Raw genomic sequence first — 19,659 nt, 5'->3', positions numbered from 1 at the left:
TAGTTCTGTACAAAATTGAGAAAATAATGGAATTTAAGGTGAAGTGCTTTACTTACCTAATGTTTGGCATAAGCTCTGTCTCAAACTGCTGTTTTATTTTGCCCCCGTCATTTTTATATAGTGGCTAAAGCAAATAGAGGAAACCGAAGCTGCCCTCACGCAAAAGATGATTGACCTGGAAAATGAAAAAGTAAGAGAAGTATTACTTCATAGCCTTTTAGCTTGGGCAAATAACAGGAACACGGGTGCATGTTGCGTTGGGGTTTCCCCCCGCTTGATATAAATGACTGCATGACTGGCACTGTGCATGAACATTATTTTCCCTTGAGCATGGCTTTGTAGTTGGCAAATGCATTAAATTGGCCCAGAAACTAAAGGCATGGCTCTGCAAGTGAATAAAGTCTTTCCCCTACAAAGGCACCTGCACACACCTTCTGTTTCATTCTGCATTGTGTTTCAGAACTAAGTGAAGAAAGGAAGTTTTGCTTGTTTTTTAGAGACTGACTTCTGAGGATATTAAGGGGCGTTTGGGCCCGGCTGCAGTTCTTTCGCTCCCCGGTCATCACTCACCCGCCTGGGTTCCTTGAACTTTTTTTGGTCCAAACCAAAGAACTGGATCTGCATTGTGCCAACTCTTACTGTTTTTCAGCAAGTTGATTCTGACAATTTCAATGCTGACAATATTAATGCTATTAACAGGTGCAGGAGCCGGCCCTATATCCTAAATTCAGCACTCCCATGTGGCTTTGGAAGTACAGTGGTGCCTCTGGTTACATACTTAATTCGTTTCGGAGGTCCGTTCTTAACCTGAAACTGTTCTTAACCTGAAGCACCACTTTAGCTAATGGGGCCTCCTGCTGCTGCCGTGCTGCCGGAGCACAATTTCTGTTCTCATCCTGAAGCAAAGTTCTTAACCCAAGGTACTATTTCTGGGTTAGCGGAGTCTGTAACCTGAAGCATATGTAACCTGAGGTACCACTGTACTGATCATTCTCATTGCTTTCTCTACTTTCTGATTCCAAGGTTGGGCAGTTCCTTATCATGTCATTGCTTGCTATACAGCAGAGTTCCTCTCCCCTGCCCTCCAGTGTTTATTGTTGTAGGCATCCGTCTGTCTTGAGAGACGATGGAGGATGCCTCTGGGGGAGAAGTCTAGCTGCTGTGTTAGCAGCACTGAAGTGAGCTCCCTGGGGTGCAAGCCTGGACAGTGTGTATGGAGGTTCTGGGATGCCCTGGTGACAAGACCTTGGCCTCCCTGATGTGGTCCAAAGGAAAGCAAGAGCAATATGTTTGGCACCATCCTGGCTGCAGGAGTTGCCGGAAAGAGGCATACAAGGTGCCATCTAACCACCTTAGAGATTCCACTCCGGATTTGTCTAGGGTTTATTCCTTAACCTTTTCTTCTCCCGAAGATGTCCCACAAGGCACCGGAGGTTAGGATCAGAATTTCCCTTCTCTCCTTCCGAGATCTCTTGGCACAGTTGCCTGTGAGTAGTCTACAAAGTACAAATCACTTGAATTTAGTATGGATATTAGTTGATCATATCTCTTGAGATTCCAAAGCAGAGCAGGCTCCTACACGACCACCCTTAGTAATGCCCCACATTTGCTCTCTGAGGTGCCTTTGTGGAAACCTCCTTTAGAGCCATGGAACGGCTTCACTATGGAATGGAAAATAAGCTAAGGCCTCTGTTCTATTCTGCTTGCAGGCCCCTTGGTACAAGGTACGAGTGAAAACCCGCTCTTTACTGCTGAATCAAAACAAACAGCAGTCCACAGAAAATCTGAATTGCCATTTGTTCCACTTCAGCATTAAAGAGCAAGTTTTCCTGGGGAAAGCAGCAGGGCAAAAAAAAAGTGCTTGGACACAGATCATTGAAGCACAGAGCAAAAGGTAAGCGTGGAAAAGGCCTGGAAGAAGAAAGCTGTAGCTGAATGAAGCAGGGCCAATGCCTGCTCACTTGCTCACTCAGAGCTCGCACCCATACCCAGGATCTAACTGACCACCATTAAGAAAGCATACCTGTGTCACCCTTAGGTGGGGCAGTTTTGGGGATGTGGGGGGTGTATGAAACCCTTCCACAATTTTCCTGCGGAGTTGGGTAGCCTCTGCAGATGGTAAAGTGGCCCCTTCTTCCTGCACAGGGTGAATGTCTGCACAGCAGACACCGAGTTTAGAAACAAATAGGAAAATCTTTGTCTTTTCTTAGTGCTGAGCTGAGAGTTCTATACCCAGCACTGTTGTCTAACTGCTCCTTGGCGCATGTGATCTCGCTCTCTTTTTGGCTATTGTGGACCAGCTAGCTGTGGGTACCTGATCTGCCAAGGCTTGTGACATTTTGAGTCAAGCTGATTATTATTATTATTATTATTATTACTCAGGACCTGTTCAGTAAACAGAAGGGTTATTTAGAGGAAGAACTTGACTACAGGAAACAAGCTCTGGACCAGGCTTATATGGTAGGAAATCTGTGTGTTTGCTGAAAGTAAAATTCATATGTGTGCATGTATGCTGTCTGTTCTGCTAAATGAAGGACCTAGATACTGCCTAGTTGAGATAGATAAAAAGGCTCAGAACTGTTTTTTAAGGTGTTTTAAGTAGCATATGCAAAGTTTAAACGGATTGCAATACTTACACCGCTTGTGGCAGAGGTTTGAAATTTCTTGTTCTCTTGTTCTTGCAATGGCAGTTCTGGGAGTTGTTACCTCCATTCTTTAAAACTATGATTGCTGGAGTTCAGCTCAAGCTAGTCACATTGATTCTAGTCCTACAGAAATCAAGTTTATTTCTAGGCTTTCCAAGTATGAGGGTAATGCTTTTCTAGAAATTCTTACAAACTGCCAGGCAACTTTGCTCTCTCAGTTTCAGCTGCCAAACAGGTAGACAGAAGAGGCAGAGACCGATCAGTTTTCACTTAAAAATGGGGGCCACCAGGCTGCTTTTTTGTTTGAGCTTTAACTTTATTCTAATAAGACGCCACTCCGGCCTCAGACAAGCTCTGCCTGGGCCTGGTGGCAGGTTCCACTCATACAATTCGGATCCTGAGTGCAACAAGAACCCTGGTTTCAGAGAATCCTCTCTGTATACAGTGTTGACCAATATGTGTTTACGATATCACAAAAAAGGCTAGCCTATGGTAGGGAATTGCAACAGGAAGAATTTCACTTGAACCAGCTGGTGGACCCTAGCGCTGGGCAAAACTGCGTTTCTATTTTCTCAGGACCATTCTTCCCCCGTGAAAATGGACAGTGAATTCTCCTTTCTTTTCTGTGAAAAATGTATAGGAGTGTGTGTGTGTGTGTGTGTGAGAGAGAGAGAGAGAGAGAGAGAGAGAGAGAGATGTGGGTTGACTTACCTCCCTTGTGGATGAAGTGTTTTGAGGGCAGTATTGTTTCCATGGCCGTCTGTCACAGGAGTGGGAAAGCAGGCTCAAGGAATTCGGGCAGCTGTGGGCAGCATGAGGTGTCACTAATGGTAACTGACAAAGCTTCTTTGGAATGGTTAAAAAAAGAGTAAGAAACCCACCCTTGGTCACTGTATTTGGAAAGCAGGGTGAACCAACCCTACCTTGCAAATTTCTCGTAAATTGGTCGCCCAACTCAAAGTTTGTTAGAGTTTCTATTTGTCCTTCCTCCTGTAATGGGATGGGTGTAAAGCCAGTTAAAGAAATGGCCCAGTATTAATACAAAGGTGGTGAGTGTCCCGTTTTACACTATAGCTTACTGGTCAGAGTCAGGATGAAATAGAGAAGCACGTGCAGTAGCATTTGGCTTGCTATCTTGCTGGCTCAGAGTATGCCTTTTGTTTTTCTTTCAAAGCATTTGCTCCTGCTGTTTAAAAAGGCAACCAAAATGATCAAGGGGGTGTAGCAATTCCACCAATAAGGAAAGGTTACAAAGCTTGGCTGGTGATTTATCCTAGCTCTTTGCCATGCTGTTAGTTCCTAACAGTCTTTTGCTGGCCAAAAACTGTAGAATTGCATTTGTTTGATTGTAATTTAGTGGCTGATCTGTGATCATCATAATAAAGATTGATTGGTTGATTGATTTAAAATTATATTCTACTTTTCACCCCACTTGGGTCTCAAAGGGACTTGGATAATAAAAACGTGCAAAAATTAAAATATAAATTAAAACTGTGAAGAATAAAACATCAGAAGAGCATTTGTGGTGCAGAGGTCTTCTGAAATAAAATCATTTGCCTTTGGGGCTGACCCTTTGCAAGGGATGGTACCTACCTTGTATCTAATGAGAGCAAATTCTCTAGAGTTCAGCATGCAGTATGGAAGGCGCAACTGCTCATGGACATGAGTTGGGCTTCTAGTCCATGATCTTGGTGATCATTTATGAAGGAATGTGATGATAAGAATACAAGAAAATCCCTGTGGGTTCTGACCAAAGGTCCATGTAGTCCACCATCTTGTTCTTACAGTAGCCAACCAGATGCCCATAGGAGGCTCTCAAGGCAGGACCTGAGCACAGCAGCACAACCACTTGTGATTCCCAGGTATGAAGGTATTACACAGACACCCTGACTTGATAGCCTCATCCTCCATAAAACGGTGTCACCCCTTTTTAAAGCTACCTGGGTTGGTGGCCGTTCCTGCAGCTGGTGGTAGGGAATGCCATAGTTCAGCTAAGTATATGTGAAGAACTACTGTGTTTGTCGACTCTGAACCATCCAACTTTCAGCCTTGGATTCTCTTACTATGAGAGAGGAAGAAACACTTTTCTCTATCCAGTGTCTCCACACACTGTAATTTTGTATGCCTGTATCATGCTGCCATCATTCTGTTTGCCTTTTTTCTAAGCTAAAAGCACCAAATGTTGTAACCTTTCCTCCTGTTAGAGTTCTTTCAGCCCATTAATAATTTCGGTTGCCTTTTTCTAAACCTTTCAAGCTCTACCATTTCCTTTTTGATGTGAGGCAACCAGAATTGTACACAGTATGCAAAGTGCAGACACATCATAAATTTGAATAATAGCATTATGATGTGAGCCCTTCACACAAGACACTCTCCGCTTGTTTACCTCATGTGGGAGCTGCTTCTCTGCTGCTGAATTGTGCCCTTATGCCTTGCAAGCTTTGCTTCTCTTGCCTTTCTGTCGTTACCGTCTTGTGTGGCCCCCTGTGTTCAAACATGAGTCTCTCTTGAATATCATTTGCATTGCATTAGAAAATCCAGGAGCTGGAAGCCACCCTCTACAACGCTCTGCAGCAGGAGCCAGGGAAGAGAGTGAGCGAATCCCTGAATGAGGCCCAGAGGGAGGACTTGTGTGCTGCCGTGGAAAAGGTGCGGAGACAGATACTGAGGCAAAGCCGTGAATTTGACTGCCAGATTCTACATGAGCGCATGGAGTTGCTGCAGCAAGCACAGCAGGTAACCTAAAACTTTCCGTGTCCCTCCTTTGACTACCACCACTTTGGGACTATGCTGCCACTTTTATTTCACCCTGTCGCGTTCTAACATTTCCCTTCAAACGTCCAGTTTCAGTTGGGGATCTTTAAGTTGTGCATGCTGTATTGCTGGAAAAGTGGTTCCCGTGTCCCAGTTTAAAACGTGCTCCGTGTGCAAGCAAAAAGCTCCATTCTCGGAACCTGCAAAGTCCTAATCTGTCCTGTGTGTTAATGGCTGTAGTGCGGTATTGATAAACCAGAGGGAGAAGACACAAGAAGTGTTCGCTCTGCAGTGTTTTTAGCCAATTCATAGTTTGAAAACTGTCTGAAAAAGCTCTGCACATTAGTACCTGTCCGATTAGTGAAATGGCATACCTAACCATTCTCCAGCAGAAGAGATTGGCTAAGATCTGTCTGTGATTACCACGTGATCTGACAGCTATAAATGGCAAAAATTCCACCAGGTACAATTGATTGGAGGATGGAAGGTAGTGCATGGTGAAAAGGAAGGGAGGAGACTGCAAGTTAGTGCAATGAAAATCTCATGGGGCCACAGGCAGCATTCTTGTTGTTGTTGTTTAGTCGTTTAGTCATGTCCAACTCTTCATGACCCCATGGACCAGAGCACGCCAGGCACTCCTGTCTTCCACTGCCTCCCACAGTTTGGTCAAACTCATGCTGGTAGCTTCGAGAACACTGTCCAACCATCTCGTCCTCTGTCGTCCCCTTCTCCTTACGCCCTCCATCTTTCCCAACATCAGTGTCTTTTCCAGGGAGTCTTCTCTTGTCATGAGGTGGCCAAAGTATTGGAGCCTCAGCTTCAGGATCTGTCCTTCCAGTGACCACTCAGGGCTGATTTCCTTCAGAATTGATAAGTTTGATCTTCTTGCAGTCCATGGGACTCTCAAGAGTCTCCTCCAGCACTATAATTCAAAAGCATCAATTCTTCAGCGATCAGCCTTCTTTATGGTCCAGCTCTCACTTCCATACATCACTACAGGGAAAACCATAGCTTTAACTATACGGACCTTTGTCGGCAAGGTGATTTCTCTGCTTTTTAAGATGCTCTCTAGGCTTGTCATCGCTTTTCTCCCAAGAAGCAGGAATCTTTTAATTTCGTGACTGCTGTCACCATCTGCAGTGATCATGGAGCCCAAGAAAGTAAAATCTCTCACTGCTTCCATTTCTTCCCCTTCTATTTGCCAGGAGGTGATGGGACCAGTGGCTATGATCTTAGTTTTTTTCTACCATCAAAATTGTGTCATCTGCATATCTGAGGTTGTTGATATTTCTTCCGGCAATCTTAATTCCGTCTTGGGATTCATCCAGTCCAGCCTTTTGCATGATGAATTCTGCATATATCAGCATCCTTACAAAGGTCAAATTATTTCCTGCCCTTATACGCAGTTGGAATACAAAAGGGCTATGATATTCCATAATCAACTCTCTGTGTAAAGGTAAAGGTAAAGAGACCCCTGACCATTAGGTCCAGTTGTGACCGACTCTGGCGTTGCAGCGCTCATCTCGCTTTATTGGTCGAGGGAGCCGGTGTACAGCTTCCGGGTCATGTGGCCAGCATGACTAAGCCGCTTCTGGCGAACCAGAGCAGCGCACGGAAACGCCGTTTACCTTCCCGCCGGAGCTGTACCTATTTATCTACTTGACGTGCTTTCGAACTGCTAGGTTGGCAGGAGCAGGGACTGAGCAACGGGAGCTCACCCTGTTGCGGGGATTCGAACCGCCAACCTTCTGATCGGCAAGTCCTAGGCTCTGTGGTTTAACCCACAGCGCCACCCGCATCCCAAAGCCTCTGTGAGGTGTGTCTAAAACTGGAAGAAGTACAGGAAGCTTGAGGGCTGCTTGCTTCAAGGTAAGAGAGCATTCTAAATATAAGCAACAGACATTGCACAACTAACTTGGAACGTTTTTACTGCAACTTACTAATGGACACATTTCTTGTTCCCATATCTGCTCCACTCATGTCTCAAAGGAGAGACAGTATAATTGTGACCACAAAAGGGTGAGCGGAGCTAAAGCCCCCCCCCCCACCTGGCGTCCCCTCAGGCCATTGTTTCCATTTAGGCAGCTTTCTGCTTAGCCTGAGTCACTTCTGGTATCAGAGTTGGGCCTGGAGAAAGGTGTTTCAAGAGATAGAGCACAGTGTAGTAATGGAAGGAAAGAGAAAGGGTTCGGTTTCCCTAATCCATAAATCCCTTTTGTTTTAAAAATTAGACACACACACCCCTCTTTGGATGGACATGCAAATAACATCTGCGACTTCCTCCATCATGGTAGAACTTAGGAAAGTTTCTATAGCTGTGCTAAATGTGACCTTGAAAGAGAGAGAGAGAGAGAGAGAGAGAGAGAGAGAGAGGCTTGCTGTGTATGAAAGAAGCCAGTCTTTCAACTCTCAACTGTGACGAACAGCCAGTTTGCAAAACCTAGCAGTGATTTCTAACCTTAATCTTAATTCACAGTTTCATTATATAACATTTATATAACAAATAAACGTGCCTTTTTGTCTATGCACCTTTCAGCATTTTCATTAACAGTGGCACCACTTCAGTTGTTTTGAAAGCGGAATTCCTTACCGTTGTGAGCTGCAAGATATTTCTCATTCTGGCGATTCTTACTTTTCGTATTCTAGACCGTGTGTTTAGTTGCAGGATGATGTTGTTTGAAAGAGCTCTTCCTTAGGCATATCTTGTAAATCATACTGAACCTTTCAAAGGTTTTCAAGCTGAGTTTATAAGCAGCTTAGGGAGTCCTTTTGAACCTGCCTTGTGCTAAAATTACCACATTGTTTTCATGGATTTGTTAATGAAAGTAAATCCAATAAGAATTACATGAGTCACAAGAGCTACTAAGCTGCTTGATAAACCTCCAGTTTTGTATTATAGTAGTTCGGACAACATCCAGAAAGTGCTTCAGCAAAATAAATTAATGGTGCCAATGAGCTAAAAGCAGGTGTCCATGCCAGATCAGTTTTACATAGGATAAATTGTGGGTAGACGCCACCCTCAAAAGTGAAATCGAAGGTCATTGTCAAGGTCACATATCAGTGCACTGCACATATGAATCTGTTGGATTACATTTTGGGAAACTGTTGTAGCTCCAAAAGTAATGAACTTACATTTGGATATGCTATCAACATGATCGCCGAAGAATTGATGCTTTTGAATTATGGTGCTGGAGGAGACTCTTGAGAGTCCCATGGACTGCAAGAAGATCAAACCTCTCCATTCTGAAGGAAATCAGCCCTGAGTGCTCACTGGAAGGACAGATCGTGAAGCTGAGGCTCCAATACTTTGGCCACCTCATGAGAAGAGAAGACTCCCTGGAAAAGACCCTGATGTTGGGAAAGATGGAGGGCACAAGGAGAAGGGGACGACAGAGAATGAGATGGTTGGATGGTGTTCTTGAAGCTACCAGCATGAGTCTGATCAAACTGCGGGAGGCAGTGGAGGACAGAAGTGCCTGGCGTGCTCTGGTCCATGGGGTCGCGAAGAGTCGGACACGACTAAACGACTAAACAAACAACATCAACAAAATGAAGGCAAGAAGCTTAGAAGCAGGCTCCAACCCCTGAAGGTAAACTCAAACATGAACACCTTTATTTAAGTACAGTATAATAGAAAGGGAGCCCTGCTTACTCTGTGGCCTCCAGGTACACACCGGCTTTCTCCTTCCACTCATCTTCACAGGAATTAACACATCGCCCTGTTTCATTTTAGCTCCAGTATTATCCCTTCCCCCTTTGGGATCTGTTTCAGATTTACAAGTCCATCTGCTGTGGTGGCCTCACTTCCCAACCACTCCTGGTTCATTAGGATGATGGTGGAGACTCCAGCTCGCCAGGTTTCTATAGTTCTTCCTCCTTTGGTTGTCTCCGTGGTGATGATCGGATCTCCTCATTGTCAGACAGTGGCCTTTGCTGTAGCTCCATATCATGGAACTCTTGGGGATTATTTCTATAGGATCTTGTCAAATAGAAGCTGTCCTTCTAAACAGACTTTCAGCTACTGTCCTACACTCAAGAGAGCCTCTCACACCCCCTTCGGTACCCAAACCTGCAAAACATCCTTGCAGTGCTTCCAGTTGGGTCTTACAATCTGTTAGTTGTTGTCCCTTGACTTTATGGTTGATAAAACTTTCCTCACGTCTTCACATGCTCTTAGTCCCAACAAGTTCCTCCAGCACATAAACATTTTTTTTTTATTTCCTTGCTTTTACTCTGCAAAATAGTTCTGAACATTCCACGGTTGCTACTCAGATTTTAGTCAGATTTTAAGAGGCTGTTCTTGAACTTCAATTTAAATAGAGTTAATGGGATTGCTGAACCTGTAAAACATACCTTTGCAAATTGTCCCTTTTTATTGCAATATAGCACACAGAATCCTTAGCTGGGCTGTTTTATTTTCTGTTTTCTCGTCCCTTTGCGCTACAGGCATCTGCCCTCTTGACTCCGAGTGTTAACTTTTTAGATTATTCCCATGGGCAGTTTCTGTTGTAACCTTCTTTGTTCCTTTTGCTTCTGGCTTCTATCTGCTTTATGGGCACTGCTGCCCCCATGGGTGCCCTGTTGCTGTCCCTTGACCCTCTCCCCTTGACCCATTGCATTGACTTATTTTTGCAAAATCTAAGTGGTCTTGGTACTTCATATCCATATTTAACGATCAACATAGTAAATTTTATGGAAGGGAGACCAATGATACCAAACCAGATAAAGTAAAGGAGTGACCAAGGGTGAAAGAGGAGGAAATTAGAAAGATAATTAATAGTTTGAAACCGGGCAAATCACCAGGGCTAGATGGTCTATAAATAGAATTATTTAAGACATTCATAGATTAGTGGGCAGAACCCCTAGCTCAACTTTTTACACTGGACTTCCAGAGAGTGGGGGGGGGGATGTTTTATCCCATGTTGATGGCCTTTCAGCTGATTCCCTGGTGGCCCGCCGGAATGCCTCTCCAATCTTCCTTTTTTATAATATTTTATTAGGTTTTATCAATAGAAAAGTTTAGAAAAATACAAAAAACAAAAAAGATACAAAATTACAAAATACAAAAATACATACATTAAATACAAAAATAGAAAAAGAAGAAACACATATAAAAAGAAAAACAAAAATTCCCTCTTTCTTAGTTTCTCATCTTTAGTTAACTTATTTTCCTGACTTCCTCACGTCTCCCATTTTTGTATCCCTTTTAGTAATTGGTTCAGCAAATTCATGTCCTATTAATTTATCTATTATTAATCCCGTCTTACGTTTTACCTTGTTGCTAGAACCCCTGCCTCTCCAATCTTCCAATCACTTTGTCATATTTCTTCAGATGATCTTGACTCTGCTCAAGTGAGAGCAGAATTTCATCTGCTTGGTCTCACATTAAGTACATCAGGGTGTTTACTCTCTTCAGGTTTATTATTTCATCCTGAGACTGTTAAGAGGCACTAAAATCTGCACTGCCATCTAGGCCACGCCCCTAGTGTTGAAAATATAAACGGCTTAAGAGACTGGACATTAAAAGAAGCTGTGGCAGAGATCACCTTCTGAATTTGGCAGATTGGAATCTAAGTGGAATTTTTGGTTATTTCGTTTAATTTTCCTTCTACTAAAGCTGTTGATTTCAGGAATCCACTGAGCTGCCATCCTTAGAAACAGACTCCAGTCACTTCAGGCAAACTCAAACATGAACAGCTTTATTTGGGAATGATAGGGAGCTCTGCTTAGCCTTCAGGTCTGCACTGGCTTCCTCCTCACTCTCATCTCCATGGGACCCAGGAACTAACCAACTACACAGTTTCTAGAGTGGCTTCTTTTTTGAAATGTTTTTCCCTAAGAACTCAAAAGCTTCTGCTGTGATTTTGCCTATGCTTTGGTCAAACCTCAGTGGAAGAGTAACAAGGAAACGGTGTCAAGTTTTGGTCCAGTGTGTTAGGTTTAGAAGGTTCTTGTGTTCATCTTTTGAATTCTAGTACAGAGCTTTGAAGCAGATCTCAAATCTTTTCAGGTGGTTGGTTGCTCTGTTTTAGGGATAGCCAACCTGGTGCCCCCTCCAAATGTTGCAGGGCTCCCAAGTCCCATCATCCCTGGCCATTGGCCCTGCTGGCTGGGGCAGATGGGAACTGGAGCCCAGGCACATCTGGGGCACCATGGTGGCAGCCCCTGCTCTCGAGTGTGTGAAAGATGGATATTGTTTGACTACCTATAGGAAATGCCTTTTTACCTTGGAAAATGTTTTTCCTGTTTATTCCAGAGAATTCGAGAGCTAGAAGAGAAAATTGAACTTCAGAAGCGGCAGCTCAAAGAAATTGAGGAAAAGGTAGTTTATTCTCAAACCAATCAATACTGTAAATTCTTGTCTTCTCAGTACTTCTTTTTAGCTTCAGATTTTAATCTATTTTGGAAAAATGTACATTGTCATTAGAATTCTTCTAAGTCTAGTTAACTCGCATCTAACATGAGGGTTATGTTCCTGGCTATCACACGTATACACAAAATCACATAAAGCCAGAACAACTAAAAAAAAACTGTTTAAAAATGCTGCACATACTTGTCTTCTTCCTTCTCTCCCTTGCTGGATGATGTTTCAGTGGATAATATGAGGACAAGAGGGAGTTGAGGAGGTTAAGTTCCGGAACAGTATCCATCATGTTAATAACAACCATCATAATTTTATTATTTATACTCATCCCATCTGGCTGGGTTTTCCCCAATCATTCAGAAGAAGGTGAGCTTTGTGTAAGCAGCGGGTGAAGCAGCAAATCATACCTTGAACCAGAGGCTGGATGAGAGAGAAGGGGCGAGAGGGATAGCCTCTTCTTTGCGGTGTGCAAAGGGGTCTCCAGGAACATTGTCCCTAAGCAGCAACACTCTAAACCAGGGGTCAGCCAACTTTTTCAGCAGGAGGCCGGTCCACTGTCCCTCAGACCTTATGGGGGGCCGGACTATATTTTTGGGGGGCGGAATGAACGAATTCCTATGCCCCACAAATAACCCAGAGATGCATTTTAAATAAAAGCACACGTTCTACTCATGTAAAAACACGCTGATTCCCGGACTGTCCACGGGCCGGATTTAGAAAGTGATTGGGCCAGATCTGTAGTTTGCCTACCCATGGTTTAAACTCCAGGTGTTTATCGTTGAGAGAACATCTCACCTCTGGAATGAATAACTTGTGGAACCAGCCCAGAATTGTTACTCTAGTCACCTTGGCCTCTTTGTTGGAGTGCCAGTACACAGGACAGGAGGGAGATAATTGTCCTTTTAGGGCGTGTGGGTGATCACCTTTGCTTGCTGCCACAGCACCACAGATCTCCTTCTCAGCCACCTTGATGGCATGGATGCTGGATTCATTCTAGCCATATTTGCATGCCACGAGGCCCACGCCAGCCCTCAAGCAGTCCAGCACAGCCTCCTTCTCTTCCAGCGTGGGAACCACTCTCTGCTTCTTTGGTTTTTCAGTAGCTGATGCTGAGGCCCTCCATTTTGGGGCCATTCTGCAGTCTCTCCAACCAACTCCTCCACAACTTTCTCCTGCCTCCTCCAATCTATCTCCAGCCACCGCCCAAACTCCCTGCTACCTCCTCCACTCTCTCCCCACACTCCACCGACTCTCCAACTACACCCAGCCACTCTCTCAATAGCTGATGGGATTGCTGGTCATTTTCCTCCCCCCGCTCTCCCGCCTCCTTTCCCCACATGTGTGACATTCATTTAATTATTTTGGGTGGTCCATGTAAAGCTGCAATTGTGCAAATATAATGAGCATAAGATGCAAGTTACCTGTAATGTGGTAGAAGTAGGACATCAACAATCCTGTCATAGGTAAAACAGGTGGCTCAGGGAGAACTAGAACTTGCATTGCACGCTTTTTGCAAAGCAGCTCTTCTGTATGGGACAAAGAAGCCATTCTGTATGGGGCAAGATGGTGCAACAACACACAGGTCTTAGCCCACACACACATAAGGCACACCCAAGAGACTGCAGTGTTAGAATGGACAGATTTGTCTGGTTCCATTCTGTGGGATTTGCCAGCATTGCATATTTAGGAATGTGAATGTTGCTAGGAAATTGCTAACATTGTCATCCATGGATTTATTTCTCCTGATTCATGAAAACATATGGAAATTATGAAAAGCAGTATAGTATGGCCCACTGCATTTTTAAAAATAGTGTTCTAGCAATCTAAGGTTTGATACCACTGAATCAATATTGCATATCTTACATCATTTTTTCTTCTTTTTCTTCTTTTCTTTTTGACCTTACTTTATAGTTTTTGTTTCTTTTTCTGTTTTTCTCATTAGCATTCATCCTGTGGTCTTGATGAATCTACAGCGAAAGGATATATGGTTGGTATTATTATTTTCTTTTACAAAGCTAATATGTTGTTAGATTTTGTTAATTTTTAAAGATCTCCTTTTGGGAATGTCCATAAAAGGCTGAAATATGAAATGAAAAAGACCAAACTCTAGATCTTCAATGCTACCCATAAATTCTGTACTAAGAGTTTGAGAATGCAACTGAATTGGTTCATAATATGTATCCCTTTGTAACTCCTTTAAAAGAGAACCCTTTTATAGGAGAAAATTACTTTTCAGAGGAGATTCGTATTTTTAACCCCTATGGGTCTTGCTTAGCTTTGTTCAAGCTCTGGTCACTTTTACTTCAGCATGGAGGTGAGCTAAGAATCTCTGCTGGGGCAAAAGTCTGGTGCAGGAGTCAAGTGAAGGAACCCTGGGAAGCCAGATGATTTTGGATAATAAGAGTCTAGCCTGCTCAAGAGTGAGACAGCTCTTAAAAATACAAACACACAAACACAAAAAAGCTTTCTACATGGTGCCAGATTTTTTTAACGGCTCCATGCCGATCTGCATTTGCCTCTTAAGGAATGTGTGTGCTGCCACATTGATAAAAAATCAGTGCTGTGTTTGTCGTGGCTTAGCTTGCACAAGGTAATTCTCACAATTAGTACTATATAGTATGTGTTTGATAGCTAAGGTAAAGGGACCCCTGGCCATTAGATCCAGTCGTGACCGACTCTGGGGTCGCGTCGCTCATCTCGCTTTATTGGCCGAGGGAGCTGGCGTACAGCTTCCAGGTCATGTGGCCAGCATGACTAAGCCACTTCTGGCGAACCAGAGCAACACACGGAAACGCCGTTTACCTTCCCACCGGAGTGGTACCTATTTATCTACTTGCACTTTGACGTGCTTTTGAACTGCTAGGTTGACAGGAGCAGCGACTGAGCAACGGGAGCTCACCCTGTCATGGGGATTTGAACCACCGACCTTCTGATCGGCAAGTCCTAGGCTCTGTGGTTTAACCCACAGTGCCACCCGCATCCGGTGTTTGATAGCTAGTAGCTGTTAATTAGCAACACACTGGAAAGTAGTTTGCTGGGGATTTTGACACATATCAGTCCCCAGCCTGTCCCCCTTTATAAAGATCAGTAGCACATTAGGAGGAATTACTTTTGAACAGTAATATGTGGCACTCTTGGTTGTATAGCTGGCTTTCAAACATCATAGAATTGTAAAGTTGGAAGGAACCCCAAAGGTTCATCTAGTCTAATCCAACTTGCTTGTCTCAGGAGTACTGCAAAAAAGGTGCAGGATCAATTCCTGTATCTATTTGTTCTTAAATTAGATTATCTTACCAATTAATTACTTTTTAATATCTAAGAAAAAATTTTGCCGTGTCAACTTTGGACATACCGTATTTTTCGCTCTATAACACGCACCTGACCATAACACGCACATCGTTTTTAGAGGAGGAAAACAAGGGAAAAAATATTCTGAATGAAACAGTGGACGTATCATTTTTGTGCTTCATGCTGTGGCCACAGACATGTGATCTGATGGTGAATTTGGGGTGACCCAATGCAAAAATCCTGAGAATCCCTGTGGATCCATGCTTTGTAACCACGTTTTTGCACCATTGCAGCCCCAGGCAACAGTGGGTGCGTGATTTTTTTTGGGGGGGACAGGCTGTAGTCATGGACATGCTATGTGCTCTGATGGGGAATTTTGGCTGACCCAATGCAAAGATCCTGAGGATCCATGTGGATCCATGCTTTGTAACCACGTTTTTGCACCATTGCAGCCCCAGGCAACAGTGGGTGCGTGATTTTTTTTTGGGGGGGACAGGCTGTAGTCATGGACATGCTATGTGCTCTGATGGGGAATTTTGGCTGACCCAATGCAAAGATCCTGAGGATCCATGTGGATCCATGCTTTGTAACCACGTTTTTGCACCATTGCAGCCCCAGGCAACAGTGGGTGCGTGATTTTTTTGGGGGGGGGCAGGCTGTATCCATGGACATGCTGTGTGCTCTGATGGTGAATTTGGGGTGACCCAATGCAAAGATCCTGAGGATCCATGTGGATCCATGCTTTGTAACCACATTTTAAGTGGGGAGGGAAGGAAAAACACAGAAGGCTAAGAATGCAGGAGAGGGCTATAACGTGAGGAAAGGAAGGCAAAAGTTTCCCCCCACCCACCCACACAAGCCAGCCAGCGTGTGCTCTCTCTCTCTCTCTCTCCCTCTTTAAATGGAAGAAAGCATATTTGGAGACTTCCGGAGGCGGCGCGAAACAAGTAATGGCGGTCCTCTTTGCGCTGCGAAGAGGGGCTCCGCAGAAAAGGGTCGTTCGCTGCGGCAAAGCGACGACCCACTAAGAAAAACCACGAGCAGAGTGAGCTCGTGGCCGTGGGATCCGGCGGGCACCAAGAGCAACCCCCAAAACGAAGAAGGGACCCCGTAAGGGGCTCCGGAAGCGCGGAGGGGAAGCGGTGCTGTGGATTCATCGCTCTTTCTGCGGGAGTGAAGCCGCGCGGCTGTTACGGATGAGCGCCGACCTTTCTTCCTTCTACATTGGATTACAGACCAACTACTCGTGAGTAAGACCTACCTGAGATTGGATTACAAAATTTAAGAATTTGGCTGAAAGCGGGAGACGAGAAAAAGGAAGTCCGTCTCCCGATGGTGCTTAGTGATCAAAGGCAAAGGATTTGACAGGCTGGAAGCAGCACAGAAGGGCTTTAAACCAAGAGAAATCATACGCTTAGAGAAGCTGGAAACTGAAAGGCAAGTTACTTTTATTTCTTTGGGACTGATTCTATCTTTCTTTATGGGGACTTCCTCCTCTGCTAAACTTATTAAAAAATTCTAAAGACTTTAAAAACCCAAGCCCCGGACTTGCAGCGGGACAAAAGGCTGTTTTGCAGATACACTTACAAATCTGAAATGGTTATTTAGAGGCATCACTGTTGGATACAATTTAACAACTGTACTTTGCACCTTTTAAGAGACTTGTGGCAACATTGTGAGAGCTCTGCTTGAGGGAAAAGGTCTTCCCCAAAGACTATTGTTAATTTACTTAATTGCAGGAACTTTAATGGCGACTGAAACTTTGTTTCTTCCTTCCTGAACTGCTACAGTACTCCCTCTAGTGGAGTTTGGGATTTACAATTTCCTGGGAACCAACTTTGCTTTGTCTCTCTGTGGTTTGGTTGTTTACTCCAAGGCCTGCCTTTCCCAGGAAATTTTTGACAGCCTGACCTTGAATCCAAAGACAGGTGGGGAATGTGCGACAGAGTAAAAACAAGAGCTGCGTCGAAGGCAGGGAAAGGCAAACTGACACAAACAACCCTATTTTCTCAGGGACGTAGATCTTCAGTCCCTGTCGTCTTGCAGACTGCACCCTCGCCAACAACTCTAGCTGAAGAAGCTGAACAATTAACAGGTGAGGATATGGCATCTGGAGGGTCTAACACTTTGTTAGAGGAAATGCTACAACAATTTGCAATTTTGAACAAAAAAGTGGATGACCAAACTGCAAAAATTGATTTAGCCACATCCTCAATTACCAAACTTTCAGAACAGGTGGCTAAGCACTCACAAGACATTGGAAATCTAAACGACGCAACATCTGAAAATCGAAAACTGGCGGAGGCTGCGAACCAAAAAGCAGAGGCCGCAGCAAAAGGAGTGGAGGAACTGAAAGGAGAGGTAAGACCCCTCCACAAACATATTACAGACCAGCAGGCCTACCTGTCTTTGGTGGAACTGCGAAACAAGGAAAATAATCTGAGATTACGCTCTATCCCAGAGATTGAGAAAGAGGACTTGACAGGCTTTCTAACAGCAGAATTCTCTAAATTCTGGGGTATTAATGAAGACACAGACTTTAAAATAACAACGGCATTTAGATTGGGAAGAGTTGTCGGAAAGGACAGGCCTAGAGACTGTTTGATCATCTTAAGGACTAAACAGGAGAGAGACAAGCTACTTGACCTACATTTTAACAAAGCACTTGTGATACAGGACAGAAGAGCACAAATCTACAAGGACATCCCTAAGCAATTATTGGATCTCAGATCTAACTATACTGACCTAGCTGGACTTTTGAGAGGTAACGGAATACCATACAGGTGGGAGTTTCCACAAGGTCTTTCATTCAAATACAAAGGAAAGAAGATAAAAATCAAAACGAAAGAGGATAGCCAGAAGTTCCTACACGACAACGGAGAAGACTTGCAGAAAGGAGCAGCAGCTATTTGGCCACCACCTGAGTCTGGGAAAGAGCCACCACCTTCGGATCCGGACAAAAAAGAAGACACCCAATAAAGAGTAACAACAGATCGATACAGGATGTCCCTGCAGCTGTATAGTTGGAACATTAATGGCGCGAATTCCCCAGAAAAACGCAAAAGGATCTTCCATATTCTAAAGAAAGAAAATTTGGATATAATCTGTTTGCAAGAAACTCATGTGACCAGGCTACACAAGAAGGTGTTAATAAATAAAAGACTAGGCCAAGAATTTATTTCATCAGACAGAGTTAAAAAGAGAGGCGTGGTGATCTACGCCAAGGAGAACCTTTCACCAAAATTCTTGTTCAAAGATGAACAAGGAAGAATCCTGGCTATCGAAATATCGACCCAAGGAGAGAAAATATTGATATTAGGAATCTACGCACCAAATGAGGGGAAATCAGAATTTTACAAGAAGCTGCATGAGACATTACTGGACTATCTGGACTACTCTAACATCATTATGATGGGAGATATGAATGGGGTTGTCTCTACTTTAATGGATAAGTCACAGAACCAGAATTTGACCAAAGATGGAAGACTACCAAAAACTTTTTTCGAATTAACTGACAATATGGATTTAATTGATTTATGGAGGACGAGAAACCCCCTTGGTAAAGAAGGAACTTTCTTTTCTGAGGCCCATCTGTCATGGACAAGAATCGACCAAATTTGGACAACTAGAGGGCTGGCACCTAAGACTACAAAAATAGAAATCTGCCCAAAGACATGCTCCGACCATAACGCTTTGAAAATGGAAATGAGACTAACTACTGCCGACTCCTTCAGATGGAAAATGAATGACAATTTATTAAGAGATCAAGAGATTGTAAAGAAGGCCCAAAAAGCTTTAAAGGACTATTTTGAAATTAATTTGAATACCTCGGTGGAAAAAAGAATAATCTGGGACGCGAGTAAAGCTGTTATGAGAGGGTTTCTGATACAACAGAATACGATCAAGAAAAAGTTCTGGAATGGTAAAAAGGATAAGATATTGGAGAAGATAAGGGATGGTGAGAAAAAACTAAGATTAAACCCAAAATCAAAGGAGACTTTAAGAGAAATTAAATTCCACCAGTCACAATATGCGAAACTGATCAATCAAGAAGTGGAATGGAAGATTAAACAAATGAAACAAAGATCCTTTGAGTCGGCGAATAAATGTGGGAAACTGCTAGCTTGGCAGTTGAAAAAGAGACAAAAATTAAATTACGTTACCAATCTAGAAGTTGAAGGAAAGAACATTCAGAAACCGGGAGAAATTAGAAAGTGCTTCCAGAAATATTTTAAAAAATTGTATACACAAGGATCCGAGGATGCGACTGAGATAGAACAATTTTTGAAAGAAAAGGGCCTTCCAGAAATATCACAAGAAAAGAGATCAATCTTGAACTGTAAAATAACACAACAGGAAATTGAGGATGCCATTCAGAATATGCAGCTAGGCAAATCTCCAGGCCCTGATGGACTCACCTCCAAATATTATAAGACTTTAAAAGACTACTTGATACAACCATTAATGGAGGTTTGTAACCAGATTATGGGGGGAGGGAGGGCACCAGATACGTGGAAAGAAGCATTCATCACATTGATACCTAAAGTGGAAACTGAAAAGACTCAACTTAAGAACTACCGACCCATCTCACTCCTAAATGTGGATTAT

The 19,659-nt window shown here is 43.5% G+C and overlaps 1 protein-coding gene across 7 annotated transcripts in view; it reads left to right on the top strand.

The window, feature by feature from the left end:
* JAKMIP1 (janus kinase and microtubule interacting protein 1) overlaps positions 1 to 19,659 on the top strand; it is a 327,688-nt gene that overhangs the window by 65,699 nt on the left and 242,330 nt on the right. For 4 of the 7 annotated variants that reach the window (XR_014223631.1, XM_082238525.1, XM_082238523.1 and 1 more), the window contains 5 exons: positions 122 to 190; positions 2,383 to 2,460; positions 5,178 to 5,381; positions 11,656 to 11,721; positions 13,706 to 13,750. Coding sequence is in view for 5 of the 7 variants with exons in the window: in XM_082238525.1 (XP_082094651.1) it covers positions 122 to 190; positions 2,383 to 2,460; positions 5,178 to 5,381; positions 11,656 to 11,721; positions 13,706 to 13,750 (462 nt within the window). In the remaining 2 variants the exon portion in view is untranslated. Of the gene's footprint in view, positions 1 to 121; positions 191 to 2,382; positions 2,461 to 4,432; positions 4,508 to 5,177; positions 5,382 to 11,655; positions 11,722 to 13,674; positions 13,751 to 19,659 lie in introns of those variants that run through there. The other 3 variants (XM_082238524.1, XR_014223632.1, XM_082238526.1) reach the window with 3 other exon arrangements.

Source organism: Podarcis vaucheri (genome assembly GCF_965113315.1).
Source record: "Podarcis vaucheri genome assembly, chromosome: 9".
NCBI classification, from domain to species: Eukaryota; Metazoa; Chordata; class Lepidosauria; order Squamata; family Lacertidae; genus Podarcis; species Podarcis vaucheri.
The sequence above is the reverse complement of the archived record's forward strand: the minus strand, read 5'-3'. Positions and strand labels throughout refer to the sequence as shown.